We start from the raw sequence: 13,421 nt of genomic DNA on the forward strand, positions 1-13,421 counted from the left end.
TTAGGGAATTGAGGCAGAGAATTGGGGATCACTTGTATGACTCAGAAATGGCAAACTAAACCACCATTGGCCGACTATATCGGCCTTCACCATAGATTCGATAACTCCTGTGGTTAGTTTCCTAGTATTGGAGGTGGTTAAACACAATCCCAGGGGTGGGCGATTGGGGACCTGCTCAATACTACAGAGAGAATCTCTGTGGATTGAGCGGCTCAACGCCACCATTCCCCCTGGCCTCAATGAATCGGTGTCCTATAGGGCCTTCCTATGAGTCCTTTGTGGCCCTAAAACCCCCCCCCTCCCTTCACTTTCCCCTCTCCCCTTTCTTCCTTCCCATGGTTTCCTTTCCTTCCCCCCTCTTTCCCCCCCCTCCTCTCCCCCCCCCCTCCCCCCCCCTTTTTTTCCCCTTTCCTCCCCTCTCCTCCCCCCCCCCCCCCTCTCTTCTCTCTCCCCCCCTCTTTTTTTTTTTTTTTTTTTTTTTTTCCCCCCCTCCTCTCCCCCCCCCCTTTCCTTCCCCCCCCCTTCCCTCCCTCCCCTTCCCCCCTTTTCTCTCCCTTTTCCCCCCCCCCCCTTCTCCCTCCCTTCCTTCCTCCCCCTCCTCCCCTAACCCCCTGTCCCTCTGCACCTGGGGTCTCAATATACCTCATGATGCCTTTTCACCATTGGTGAACACCTACGGTCTGTTGCTACTGACTACTCGTTGTCTAGATCTAATATCACTTTTTGTTAAATTACTCATATGCATGTTTATGCTTATTGTACTGTTTTGAGTTGTTTGCTGTACAAGGATGCGCTCTTCATTCTCTAACCCGTCAGGTTCCTGTGGTTCCGCCTTGCCCCGAGCCTTCTTCTGCGGCGGACACAATGCCCGCCCTGGCAGCCTCACAGCTGCTTGCGTCTCCATGCCTGGGAACTCGATTCCCTTTGACAGGAGCGCGCGCTTGCGCAGTAGCAGCCAACACTGCACCTGCGCAGTGCGGGCGAGCAGACCCGGTGACGTCAGTGGACGCCCTCGGGCGCCGTCCCTGACTTCCGGGTTGGGGTGCTCCTTATAGCGGCCTTCCATGCCGCTATCTGAGCCTACAGCCCCTGGACGTTATTCAACTGAGGACCACTGCTTTGGGTGAGTGTTGGTGGCCCCCCCATTCCCTGCCGTTTGTTCCCTTTCTTTCCCCCCCCCCTTCCCCTCCCCCTCTTTTTCTCTCCCTGCCTGCCGACAGACAGCCTCCCTTTCAGCCTTATGCTGTGTTGACTAGTTATCCTTTTATACCATGCCTGTAATATGCTCCTTATACCTCCCATGTTGTTATCCAGTATTAACTATATACCCTGTTACTCTGACTTGTTGTCCTGTGACATGAATCCGAGCCAACTGGTTTCACTGACCGGTGAGTCAATTTTTATATGACTCTATTATCATGTTTGTTACAGCTGGCAGCGCAACTCCTCTGAGTGCATATCAAGCACTCCAGCTTTATTTGGGGGGATTCTATTCACTGCCCAATAACAACCAGTGGCCTCATTCCATCCATTATACCATCATCTGCTGTTGGTCCCTCTTTCAAGTCCATGCGCATGTTTATGCAATTTAGGGGTGAGTGCCGGTTTATACCTATGTGTGCAACTTCTCTTAGTTTCTCCCCATATACTTTTCCCGTGGGGCTTCCTATCACTTTTCCCTCCCCCTCCTTTCCCCCCCCCCCCTCTTTTTTTTTTTTTTTTTTTCCCCCCCTTTCTCCCCCCCCCCCCCCTCTCGCTTCCTTTTCTCTCCTCTCCTTCTCTCCCCCCTTTGTTCCCCTTTTCCTTCTCCTTCTCCCCCCCTTCCCTTCCCCCTTTTTTTCTTCCCCCCCCCCCCCCCCCCCTTTTCCTTCCCTCCAATTTCCCTATTCATACACTTCCCGTGGATTCCTTGCTTACTTGCACACTGTTTTATTTTCTAAATAATACATCACTGGCACCCCCACTCTACCCCTCCCCTTAATTCATTTCTCCTTATTCACTCTATCTTATTATACAATTACTTACCCAGGGTCTGTTTAGTCATCCCCTGTGTTTCGCCGCGGGGGGGAACCACTTGGGCCATGCGTACCCACAGGCAACCATAGAACGGGTGAGCCCATCCTTATTCTATTTATCTTGTATATTATATAACGTATTGTTCACTGTTCTTGCTGCTTTCCTATATCCCTGTATAATTTGTGTATGATTGTATTTACTACATTTACTGTATGTTGCACCACAGATATTGCTCTCCTGAGGAAGCGGTGAAACCGCGAACCGGTCGAGAACCCAAGCTTTATTTGTGTCTACACCACTACAAGTTGTAATTTAATTGGTTGTATGCATTGCTCCCGTTTTTTAATTGCAACTGTATGTGTCATTGTTACAATCTTTTAATCATGGTTTCTATTAAAATGGAATTTTTATATTTTTTTACAGTTTTGTCACTATCACTGTTTATTACTAATAGTAAACATACCTGGTACCGGAATAGTCCCCTCGTTTTCTCCCCCCCCCCCCCCTCTTTAGGGGTTTCTGCTTTAGTGCATGCGGTATTGAGATATTGATCGACAGTGGCAAGCTACCTGCGACCTCTCTCTACCTCATGCCCTTTGCCCTCGTATAAGATATTTGGGTGATGGTACTTGTACTTGTTTATATGCCTTTTTGATGTAAAAACGCTCCCTTTTCTCATTTATAACAACTTGAAGACTAGGCTTATTCTGACACTTTTTGTTTGCTGCATTTTTTTGCTAGAAAATTACCTAAAACCCCTAAATATTATATATGTTTAACAGAGGCCCTAGAGAATAAATTGGTGGTAACTGGATTTTTTTTTTTGTTACACCTCCTGGCCCTTTAAGGGGTTTCAGATGCTGGGAGGGGTTTATAATCATGTGACCGCCGTGATTGGCTGATGATTTGTGTGACCTGCTGGTAACTGTGCCTGGAGTGTGCCCTAGTGCACACAGCTGTGTCTGCCAATTAGTACCAGAGCTTCTTATATGATGTCAGCTGTTCTCAGAATGTACAGGCAGTTTTCTGAAATATTTTTTAAGCCATATTGTATGTCAATTTAATAATGGTCATTATCATTGAAGGTAAAAATCATTGTAGGCCTCACATTTCCACATTAAACTTAAATCTCTTCTGGCTGCATACTACGCCTTGGAAATCATAACCTCACACTGAATTCAGCCATAGATACCTCCATCGCCCCATTCAGCTTTCTCCTATAGCGCTCTGAAATGTGTAAAACTTCTACCTTGCGACTTTGTGGATTCCTGGCCTCTGTTTATTCTATATAGTCTTCCCCAGTCCTGACATGGGGCATGAGTGTTGCTAGACTTGTTCTGTCCTCTGCGTATCCTACATACATTTTAATCACCCTACATCTATCCCTTCTTCCCAATCTCCATCCCCCCCACCCCACCATTTTCTCTTCTTTTTCTTTTCTCCTTTTAACTTCCTTCTCTGTCTGTTGACTTTCCCTTGTCACCTATTCCTCTGCACTTTATTTCTTAATCCACTTTCACATCTCTACCCTTCTTCTGCCACTATTACTGACCCATCATTGCCTCTTCTCCATAGGGTATGTTTTTAGATAGTGTATTGTATGCTGTCTTTTGTCACATGATGTAACTTTTACTGGTTTTAAAGTGGGATCTAAAGGCACACATACTTACCTTTGTTCCAATGGTCTGATTCCCACAAAGCCCTGCACTGGCATCTGCTTCCCAGGTTCTTCAAGGTGCCGATTTTTGACTGATTTGATTAGTTGTTCCTGGAGTGCAGTCATTCCAGCACACTTGCAGTGTGCCAAAATGTAAACTGGGGTGCACATAGCAGCTCAGTGTACATTCTGCAGAAGATTGCAAATAGGCAGGTAAGTGTACTTTAGTGCAGAAAAAACATTGCAGGTCTCTTCTGCAATAAAAGCCTGCCTGTTTACATTTTTTTTTGCAGGAGGGTTTACTTTTGCATATTTGCCTTGGACACCAGAGGATCTTGGCATTATTGTTACATAGTCCTATTGTATTATGCTGGGGAGAAACCAAAACAATGCACTGGTAATATAAAATACATACATTTATTAAATACCTTGTGTGAGCTGGATTGCAAGCATTCATAATTTTGCACCAATTCTGTGGGCAATTGCCATTTTGAGGGGTGTGTGTGTGTGTGTGTGTGTGTGTGTATGTGTGTATATATATATATATATATATATATATAATGTATACATTTTGTTTTATTCTTACCCAATTGCAGAGGAGAAGCTGAGCAGCCTGTTCAAGTGCAGCGTCACAGAGATTTTCCATACATGTTATTCAGTGCTCCAAGATGATTACCTGGTTTGTCATATCATCCTGGATTATGAACTGGAACAGATTCTTGTGCAGCTGAAAGCTGTGATCAAATCCCAGGGTATGTCAAAGTATCTATGGAACTTGATGATGATTAGATGATGAGATTGTTAAAGCTTGATTAGTTTGTTCTTTTATTCTGTGAAAAAAATTGGGGAGCAAATTTCGTACAATATAACAATTGTAGCATAATACAGCATGCATTTCACTCTTGGCGCTGCACAACGTTCTGTCAGAGTTTTCTCCACCAGGCTCACACGTTTTCCACAGTCCCCAAGAAGCTCTATAGAGAGCTTATGCTCTGTACCCACTGGCCGCTTCAAAATGTATGTAAAGTTGGAAGATTACACTTAGTTTTCTGTTTCAGAGTCACAACATAAAGAGGAAATGTCTCAAAACTGAGGGGATATCCTTCCTTAGACAGTTGTCATTTAAAAGAGTTGTAAAAGAAAGGAGAAAGGGCAGTGCTTCTAAGTGTAGCCATATATTCAAATCAAGAAGGAAACTGTCATAATCTCCTCATCTTAAGTGTAGTATAAAAATGCAAACCAAACTGGGTGTTCTGTGAGTGGCCTGCCAGTATTCTTATAACTAACCAAACACACAGAAAAATCTTTTATATAAAAAGTCATACATTTCATTAAATTAATACCACAATTAAAAGGCACAGAGACCATGTCTCTTTCCTTAGTGTCTCTGTCATGAGTGGTGTGCAGTTTCTCCGCTGCAGGATAACTAAGGCTGAATGAAGATACAACAACAACTTTGCTCCACTCTGGAAAGACAACAAGCAAACCAGCATTTGACATTGAATTAGTTTGAAATCAAATTTCCACTCTCTATCCACTAACATGCTCTTTCTACTCTTCTCGCATCAGTGTCTTCTACCCTCAAATTATCCTTACTCTACCCCTCCACTCTACCCCACAGCATACACATATCACCCTCACTCCTACCCTCTCTCTACTACTGCACCCATCACCTTTTGCAATTGCTGAATCCACATGCTGACCTAAACACCAGGGCAGTTAGACATGTGCACTCATATACATCCCACTCCCATCTTACTTTCCTCACCCTCCTTCTTCTAGTCTCCATGACATTTCTCCAAATCCTGGCCCTCCATTTTCGAACTGCAAACCACAAATCTGACACCCCTCCTCTGGCAACAGCCGCAATGCACTCACTTTAATTTCTATCCCCCTGCGTCCTAAACCCAGACCCCAATCTCATGCGCCCTTTGGAATGCCCATTCCATCTGTAACAAGCTCACATCTGTGCATGACCTTTTCATCTCTCGTGGCTTTAACTTACCATAACTGATACCCGGCTTCAAAATTTTAACTCAACTTCTCCTGCTGCCCTCTCCCATTGGACTCGCTCCCCCAGACCCAACGGACAGAAAGAAAGGTGGAGTTGGATTCCTTCTATCCCCACAAAGCACCTTCCAAGTCCTTCCGATCCCTCCCTCTCTTCTTTCGAGATGCACTGTATTAATCTGTTTTCTCCCATTTCTCTGAGGATGGCAGCAATTTATCGGCCTCCTGGACCAGTATTACACTTTTTTGATGACTTTGCTGCCTGGCTTTTTTTTTATAATTGTATTTTTATTGGGTTATAAAAGAACAGATATAAACAACTCATAGGTGAATAATAAAACTCAGAACCAGAAAGTATTTATAAAGGTAAAAAAGAGTTTTTTGTGGAGGGTATATGATAGGTGACATAAAATCTAAGAAGGCACCAATGGTATACATAGAAATGGAAGGGAGGGGGAGGGGAATACAATCAAAAATAATGTAATGCTAATATAATTTAAGATGTGGCAGTTAGCATAGGGGTCCCATATTCTGATCGATCCCATGGTCCCCAAACCTTATCAAATTGGAAGATGGAATCATGCACAGAGGCTGTCAAAAACGCCATCCCCCGAATTTCAGCCACTAGGTGGAGAAATCTGGACCACGAAGGGGATGCGCTGGACAGCCAGCACAGTGGAATAAGCCTTTTGGCAGCTAGCAAAATATAAGAGATTAGCCGATTTACTTTTTTGGTTAAACCTGAAAAAGGGAGGCCCAACAGACAATTTAAGCGATCTAGCGGAAGGGACACATCCACAACCTTCTGAATTAGTAGCCGCACATTGTGCCAAAAGGGTTGAATCAGGGAGCATTGGCAAAAAATATGAAATAAAGAACCTGTGTCAGTTCCTCAGCGCCAACAGGGCGGCGAAACTGAGGGTTCATATTTGTGAATGACAACAGGGGTTTTATACCAAAACATGAGGATCTTAATGGACGTTTCCCTTTGGGTTACACATTTGGGGGATTTAAAAGTAGAGCACCAAATCCTATCCCATACCTGGACCGTGATAGGTCGATACAATAAATGGGACCATCTTCTCATATAGTGGTGTGTGGAGGATATTAAATGTAGTTGGTAGGGACCCTGAGCGTATAAATATTCTAAGGCGGTTGGTTTATCAAGAGTCAGGGTTGGAGATTTGGAGTGAAAGAAATGTCTAACCTGTAAATAAAAATGAAAAAGGTGGGAGGGTATATCGCATATATCACATAGAGTCTCAAAAGCATATTGTCTCCTCGTTATAGGGTGGACAAAATTCCAGAGCTGAAAAAGAGGGGCATTAAGCCATGGGAATACCCTACCTAGGGACATGATTGGGTTAAACAACACATTCACAAGGGGAGGGCAGGGTGAGGCAAGAGAATAACTTTTGAGGCTTTTACGCCAAATGGTTAAAGTAAAGGTCATTGGAGCAGTGTATTGACATTGACGTTTAAAAATGGGATCCAGGGATGAGATGGAGCCCCAAACTAAAGAGCATGGGTGAACCGGGTATAACACTCGCTTTTCAATGGTAGTCCACTGATTTGGTGCATGTAAAGAGGACCATGAAGTAATAGCCCTCAAGTGTGAGGCGTAATAATATTTAATAATGTCCGGGGCTCCCAAACCCCCCCTGGATCTTAGGGAAAATACCACTGTGCTCGCTATGCAGTGCCACCCCATATGAATTTTAGAAAACTCCTCTGAAGTGTTTTTAGTTGAGAGAGAGGCATGGCAACTGGCAATGTTTCAAAGTGGTAAAGTAATCGGTAAAATAGACATTTTTAGGACATTAATCCTACCTAACAGGGACATTTGTTAATATCTAGAACCAGAGGGGGAAAGTTAGCAGAATAGAGGGAAGAATAAGAGGGGGTGAGCAGGACACCTAAATATTTGAGGGAGGTACTGCACCATTTATAAGGGTATGATTCTTTAAGCTGAGATAATAGGGATGGCAGGATATGTATGGGAAGAGCTTCAGTTTTGGAAGTGTTGACCTTATAACCGGAGATGGCACTAAAGGAAGCTAGTAATTTAGTAAGCGAAGGAAGAGATATCAACGGGTTAGTAATAGTGAGCAGAATGTCATCTGCAAAGAATGACAATTTATAATCCCCCTGTCGCATTACCACCCCACGGATGTCCGGATGCGTGCGGATGGACTCGGCCAGGGGTTCTAGACATAAGATAAAAAGTAATGGTGATAAGGGACACCCCTGCCGAGTTCCGTTTGTCATGGGGAAGCCAGGTAACAGGAAGGATGACATCTGCACTTGAGCTGTAACAGTTGAATAAAGGGCCTCTAAAGCTTTTAGAAAAGGGCCATTAAACCCATAGGTTTTTAAAGTGGCAAACATATAAGGCCAACTCAGCCTGTCAAAGGCCTTTTGTGCATCCAGACTTAAAATCAATGCCGAACGTGAAGATCTGTCTGGGAGATCTATCAGATCTATTGTACGTCGGGTGTTGTCCCCCGCATGCCTGCCAGGGACAAAGCCCACTTGGTCTCTATGGATCAGTTTAGGAACAAGCCTGGATAGTCTGGATGCAAGAATTTTGGTAAATATTTTGTAATCTCAATTTAAAAGAGCTATGGGCCTATAGTTATCTTGAATAGAGGGGTCCTTATCAGGCTTTGGAATGACTGAAATGTAGGAATGAGAGAAATGTGGATGTGGGGATGAGCCTTTTAGCAGGGAGTCATATAAGGTCAACATATGTGGAGACAAACTGTCAAGGAAAGTTTTATTGTAAAAATATGGCAAGCCATCAGGGCCAGGTGATTTACGTGATGGGAGATCCTTAATTATAGTCAAGAGTTCCTCAGCTATTACAGCCTTATTCAGATTCTAAATCCGCTGAAGATAATTTTGGAAGCTTTATGTTAGAGAAGAAAGTCTCAAATTTTTCTTGGGTGAAATTAAAGTGATTCTCCGGGGTTAGACAATTATACAATTTGAAAAAACAGGTGTTTCACCAGGCCTGCAGAAACACCACTCAGCGCCAGGTTACAATGCTAGTCGCAAAGCAGATAAGTATACAAATGCAACTACAAAATCATAAGTGCATAAATATGAGTAAAACCCACTCTGCAATCCTGCAGAGAGGACACAAGTGCCAAAGCAGAAAAAAGCAGCCGTTTAAAAAAGAATAAATACATATAAACACAGTGTTTCAAATAATCTAAAGGTAGACTGAATTGTCACACTAAACAGCGCTAATGTTGAGCAAGAAAATAAAATAAACATGTGGCCAACAACACATGCACAAGAGAATCCTTTATAAGGAAAATTCCTTTAAAAGAGAGTCCCTTGAAAAAGGAGAGAAGTGGTGTAGAGTTCAGGGTGTAGTTCCAAAAGAGTTCATCAGATGATCATGAAAATGAGAAAAAAATTCCTCAGCGTGCACCTTCCACCGATCACTGCAGATTCCACCCAGTGCGAACACACTCCCCCTAGGGGGTTAAACTCACCAGAATTGGGAAGTAATAAGGCATTCAGAATAATACTCCAAAACTGCAACTATTGTTGACACCACTCATGAGGGATCACGGATGTTCAGGGCTCATAATGAATAAAAAAACAAAAGAAGCGCGCATACCTGTTTATTAATTGTATTCCCTTCCACCACATATAAAACCTCCCCTTCAATATGTACACGTACATCAATAATCTAAATCACCAAGCAATCAAACTAGCAGGTAGTAGGAGCGTAACTACTTCACCATGAACCACCAGCGCCGCTGTACAGGAAATGTGGATCACTTCCTGGTTGTGCAGTTGGCTCAGGTGGAGCGCACGCGTCACTTCCTATGTCGCGTAAGCCACGCCCTGACGCGTTTCATCATATCCTGACTTCGACAGAGGGCATCCTCTGTCGAAGTCAGGATATGACGAAACGCGTCAGAGCATGGCTTAAGTGAAGTAGGAAGTGGCGCGTGCGCTCCACCTGAGCCAACTGCACAACCAGGAAGTGATCCACGTTTCCTGTACAGCGGCGCTGGTGGTTCATGGTGAAGTAGTTACGCTCCTACCTGCTAGTTTGATTGCTCGGTGATTTAGATTATTGATGTACGTGTACCTATTGAAGGGGAGGTTTTATATGTGGTGGAAGGGAATACAATTAATAAACAGGTATGTGCGCTTCTTTTGTTTTTTGATACATTATGAGCCCTGAACATCCGTGATCCCTCATGAGTGGTGTCAACAATAGTTGCAGTTTTGGAGTATTATTCCGAATGCCTTATTACTTCCCAATTCTGGTGAGTTTAACCCCCTAGGGGGAGTGTGTTCGCACTGGGTGGAATCTGCAGTGATCGGTGGAAGGTGCATGCTGAGGAATTATACAATTTACTGTAGAATTTGCCAAAGATTTTTGACATCTCACGGGGCCAGTGCGCTCTGGATCCATCTGCCTGTTGAAGGAAGTCAGGAAATGAATTGAATGGACGTGGGTGTAATTTGTTGACTAACATTCTATGAGGTTTGTTAGAATATTCATAAAATTTCTGTTTCATCCAAAGTAAAGATCTGGCTGCCCTACCAAGCTGTATTAATTTGATTTGTTCTCTGAGGGAAGTGACCTTACGCAGTTTCATCACCGTGGGGCCACACAACAGCCTCCACTCCGCGATTACCAGAGCGGATGTCAAGGACTGTATAAGTCCATCTCTATCCCTCTTCAACCGAGAGCTTTCAGCTATGCAAGCACCACAAAATACAGCCTTGTGTGCCTCCCACAGTGTGGAAAATTCGGACACCGACCCTATGTTAAGCTGAAAGTATTCTTCTAAACTTTTCGCTAGAATAGAATGTGAAACTTCAGACTGTAAGAGATGGTCATTAAGACGCCAGTGACAGGATCTGGTGTAAGCCTGAGAAAGTACAAGATCTAACATAATGGGTGCATGGTCCGACCATGTAATGGGAGATATGTCAGACTCGACCACATGGGGATAAGTGGGGCTGAGATCAAAAAAATAGTCAAGACGTGAGTACATTTTATGAACTAGGGAGTCAAACGTGAACTGTTTGGCAGAGGGATGTTTTATCCTCCATGAGTCGAAAAGTTGATGGAACCTAATACATTTATGGAAAGCATTGGCTTGGGATCTAATCTTTTTAGACGGTACAGTAGTAAGGAGAGTTTGTCTATCTCTAGTGGGTGACATAACCAAATTGAAATCCCCACCAATGATCAAAAAAGGTTGTGAAAAGTATTGAGGGGTGTCAAAAAGTTTGTTGAAAATGTCAATCTGGCCTGTTTTGGGGCATAGAGATTGACAAGGGTGAAAGAAACAGACATATACTCGCACTCTAAAATGAGGAATCTCCCATGGGGATCAGCATGGGAGTTTTTAACCTTAACAGGGCACGACTTCCTAATCAGAATTGCCACTCCCGCCTTGCTCGTGGAATCTGAGGCAAGAAAGGAGGTGGGGAAAACTTTGAGGCAAATTTAAATGATCAGAAAAAGAGAGAGGGATTAACTGTGCATCAGTGAAAATAAATAGTCAAAAAATCAAGTAGAGATAGCAAATAAATGAAAAATTATAAATAAAAGAGCTGCAAATTCCTATATGTGACACAAACACACAGCATGAATATTTATAAAACTTTTGACTTGCGCTAGTGACAAACAAATAGGTATAAAAGTGATAAAGCATCGCCTTTAGATATGTATGGTCATATATCATATAGATAAGCATGTGCAATAAAACAATAAGACTAGCATCAAAGATATAATGTACAGCAATAAAGGAAAATTAGTGTTAGTCCATATGTGAACACCCGAGTATTATATTAAATGAAGTGAAGGTCCTGTTGTATGAGAACACTAGTGCTTGGGTCCACCACCATATGTAGAGTGACTGGCCGCTTACCAGAGACCCATGACCCCCCGTTACAGAGGGTCTGAGTGAGCTGTTGGATCTTATTGCTCCGGACCACCATAAAGCCGAGATGGAAAGCTGGGATGGAACATCAGGGACTTTGGTGTGGATGGAGCCACAAAAAATCTGGCTCTCAGCAGAGTGATGTAACCATGTATGGAAAAGAAGGGGGGGGCTCCAATAGTGTAAAATCTTAAGGCTTTATTAAAAACAAAGTATGCACTCACATGTAAAATCGGAAATAAGCGTTCTTGGAAAAACAGTCTGGAGCACCGGCCGGATGCTCACAGACAGCCGTCCTGGTATCACACCATCGGTGGGAGGTGACGCGATCACTTCGCTCAGCCCTACACGGCGTTTCGTAAGCAAATTACGTCTTCCTGGGGCACGGGCGGCGCATCGCATCACCTCCCTAAATAGTAAAAGGAAAATCCAAGCCTCATTCTGGGTTCCCCCGCATCGGTGGACTTCCGCATTGGCCTGAATCGCAAATATGAATAGTTCAACTGCGCGTGCGCACCCTTGATCCCAGCCTAGCATTGAGTGCTACTACGTCAGACGACTCATCTAGTGAGCCCGGAACGTAAGCCGCAACCTCTCAGGTGCGCATGGGCACCTGTGGGCCATATAGATCTAATGGAGCTCACAGAATCTAGACACTGATAGAATATCTCCCAAAAATGGTGTTGTGTGCCTTGTCTCGTCAAAGTAATGTATGCCCAATCTTAGAACGGATGTATTGAATCCGGACAGGGGCAAATACAACAAAGACAGAGATATTGAAAATTGAGAACCTGACGTGAGCCGTGACGCAAATCAAAAAAGAATCGGAAATTGAATATATATACACATATAGATAGATAGATAAAATTTGATCCCAAGGGCATGTGCAATAATATACAGTCCTCACAGAAAAATATTAAATCTGCGTGTGACTATCCAGCAAAAATGCCAAAAGAGGTTTTAGATTGAATATGATTAGATTAAACTAACACCCAAAAGGCCCCAAGAGCAGTTTATTGGGAACAGTAAAGGCTACGTATAATGAATATACAGGAAAAAAACAAAAAATGAAGGAAAAAAAACACACAAAAAAAACAGGAGAAAAAAAAGGCCAACCTTTCCCACATATTCCTTGTTCCAAAATTGTCTACAAAAAATATTTTTCTATGAGGACTGTATATTATTGCACATGCCCTTGGGATCTAATTAGATTATGTACCACATATAGATACACTATTTCATAAGTGTATTTTCCCCATTCATCTTTCAGGACAGCACCATAGAGAGACACCGGCTCCTCCCCTCTTAGGAAACACCGCCTTCCAATTCAATATTTAAATCTCATCCTCCCAACGGCCCCTCAGTTCAGGTGTTTCCTCCGGTGGGGAGACACTGCTTGGGAACCGTGGCGGATCAGTCAGGGAGACTGAAGCCAAAGATTTGGTGTGAGGAAGAGGGGGAGTCGGGTCTCTCTTGCTCTTTCCCTCTACTATTGTTTATTCAGTTAGGTAAAGGCTGGGGAAGCCATACTTACCTGTTTTTAAAACTGAATTGGCGCGCCTCAGCCTCTCTTGGGGAAAGAGACAGCTGAGGGGGTCCGTGTTTCTTCTGCCCAGGGGGGCGCTGTGGGAAGTGTCTGAGTCTCTCCTGCTTGTGCAGCCAGCGTTTGAAGCTCTATGGCCGGGTCGGATGACGGGTGACGTCAGTTCCGGCGAGGGCGGGCACTTCCGACGATTCCGCGTCTTCCGGTTCCGGACGCGGGGAAAGAAAACGGACCGAGCGTTCGGCTGGTGCGACCCTCTTGCTTTGCTGTA

General features: G+C 43.8%; 1 protein-coding gene across 1 annotated transcript in view; it reads left to right on the forward strand.

Annotated features, from left to right (window-relative positions):
- The window catches only part of ZFYVE26 (zinc finger FYVE-type containing 26), a gene marked incomplete in the record, with an annotated part of 1,901,467 nt that overhangs the window by 711,534 nt on the left and 1,176,512 nt on the right, over window positions 1-13,421 (forward strand). Inside the window, 1 exon segment of the mRNA XM_073610828.1 lies at window positions 4,270-4,425. Coding sequence (XP_073466929.1) covers window positions 4,270-4,425 — 156 coding nt within the window.

Source organism: Aquarana catesbeiana, linkage group LG13 (genome assembly GCF_042186555.1).
Source record: "Aquarana catesbeiana isolate 2022-GZ linkage group LG13, ASM4218655v1, whole genome shotgun sequence".
Classification (NCBI taxonomy): Eukaryota; Metazoa; Chordata; class Amphibia; order Anura; family Ranidae; genus Aquarana; species Aquarana catesbeiana.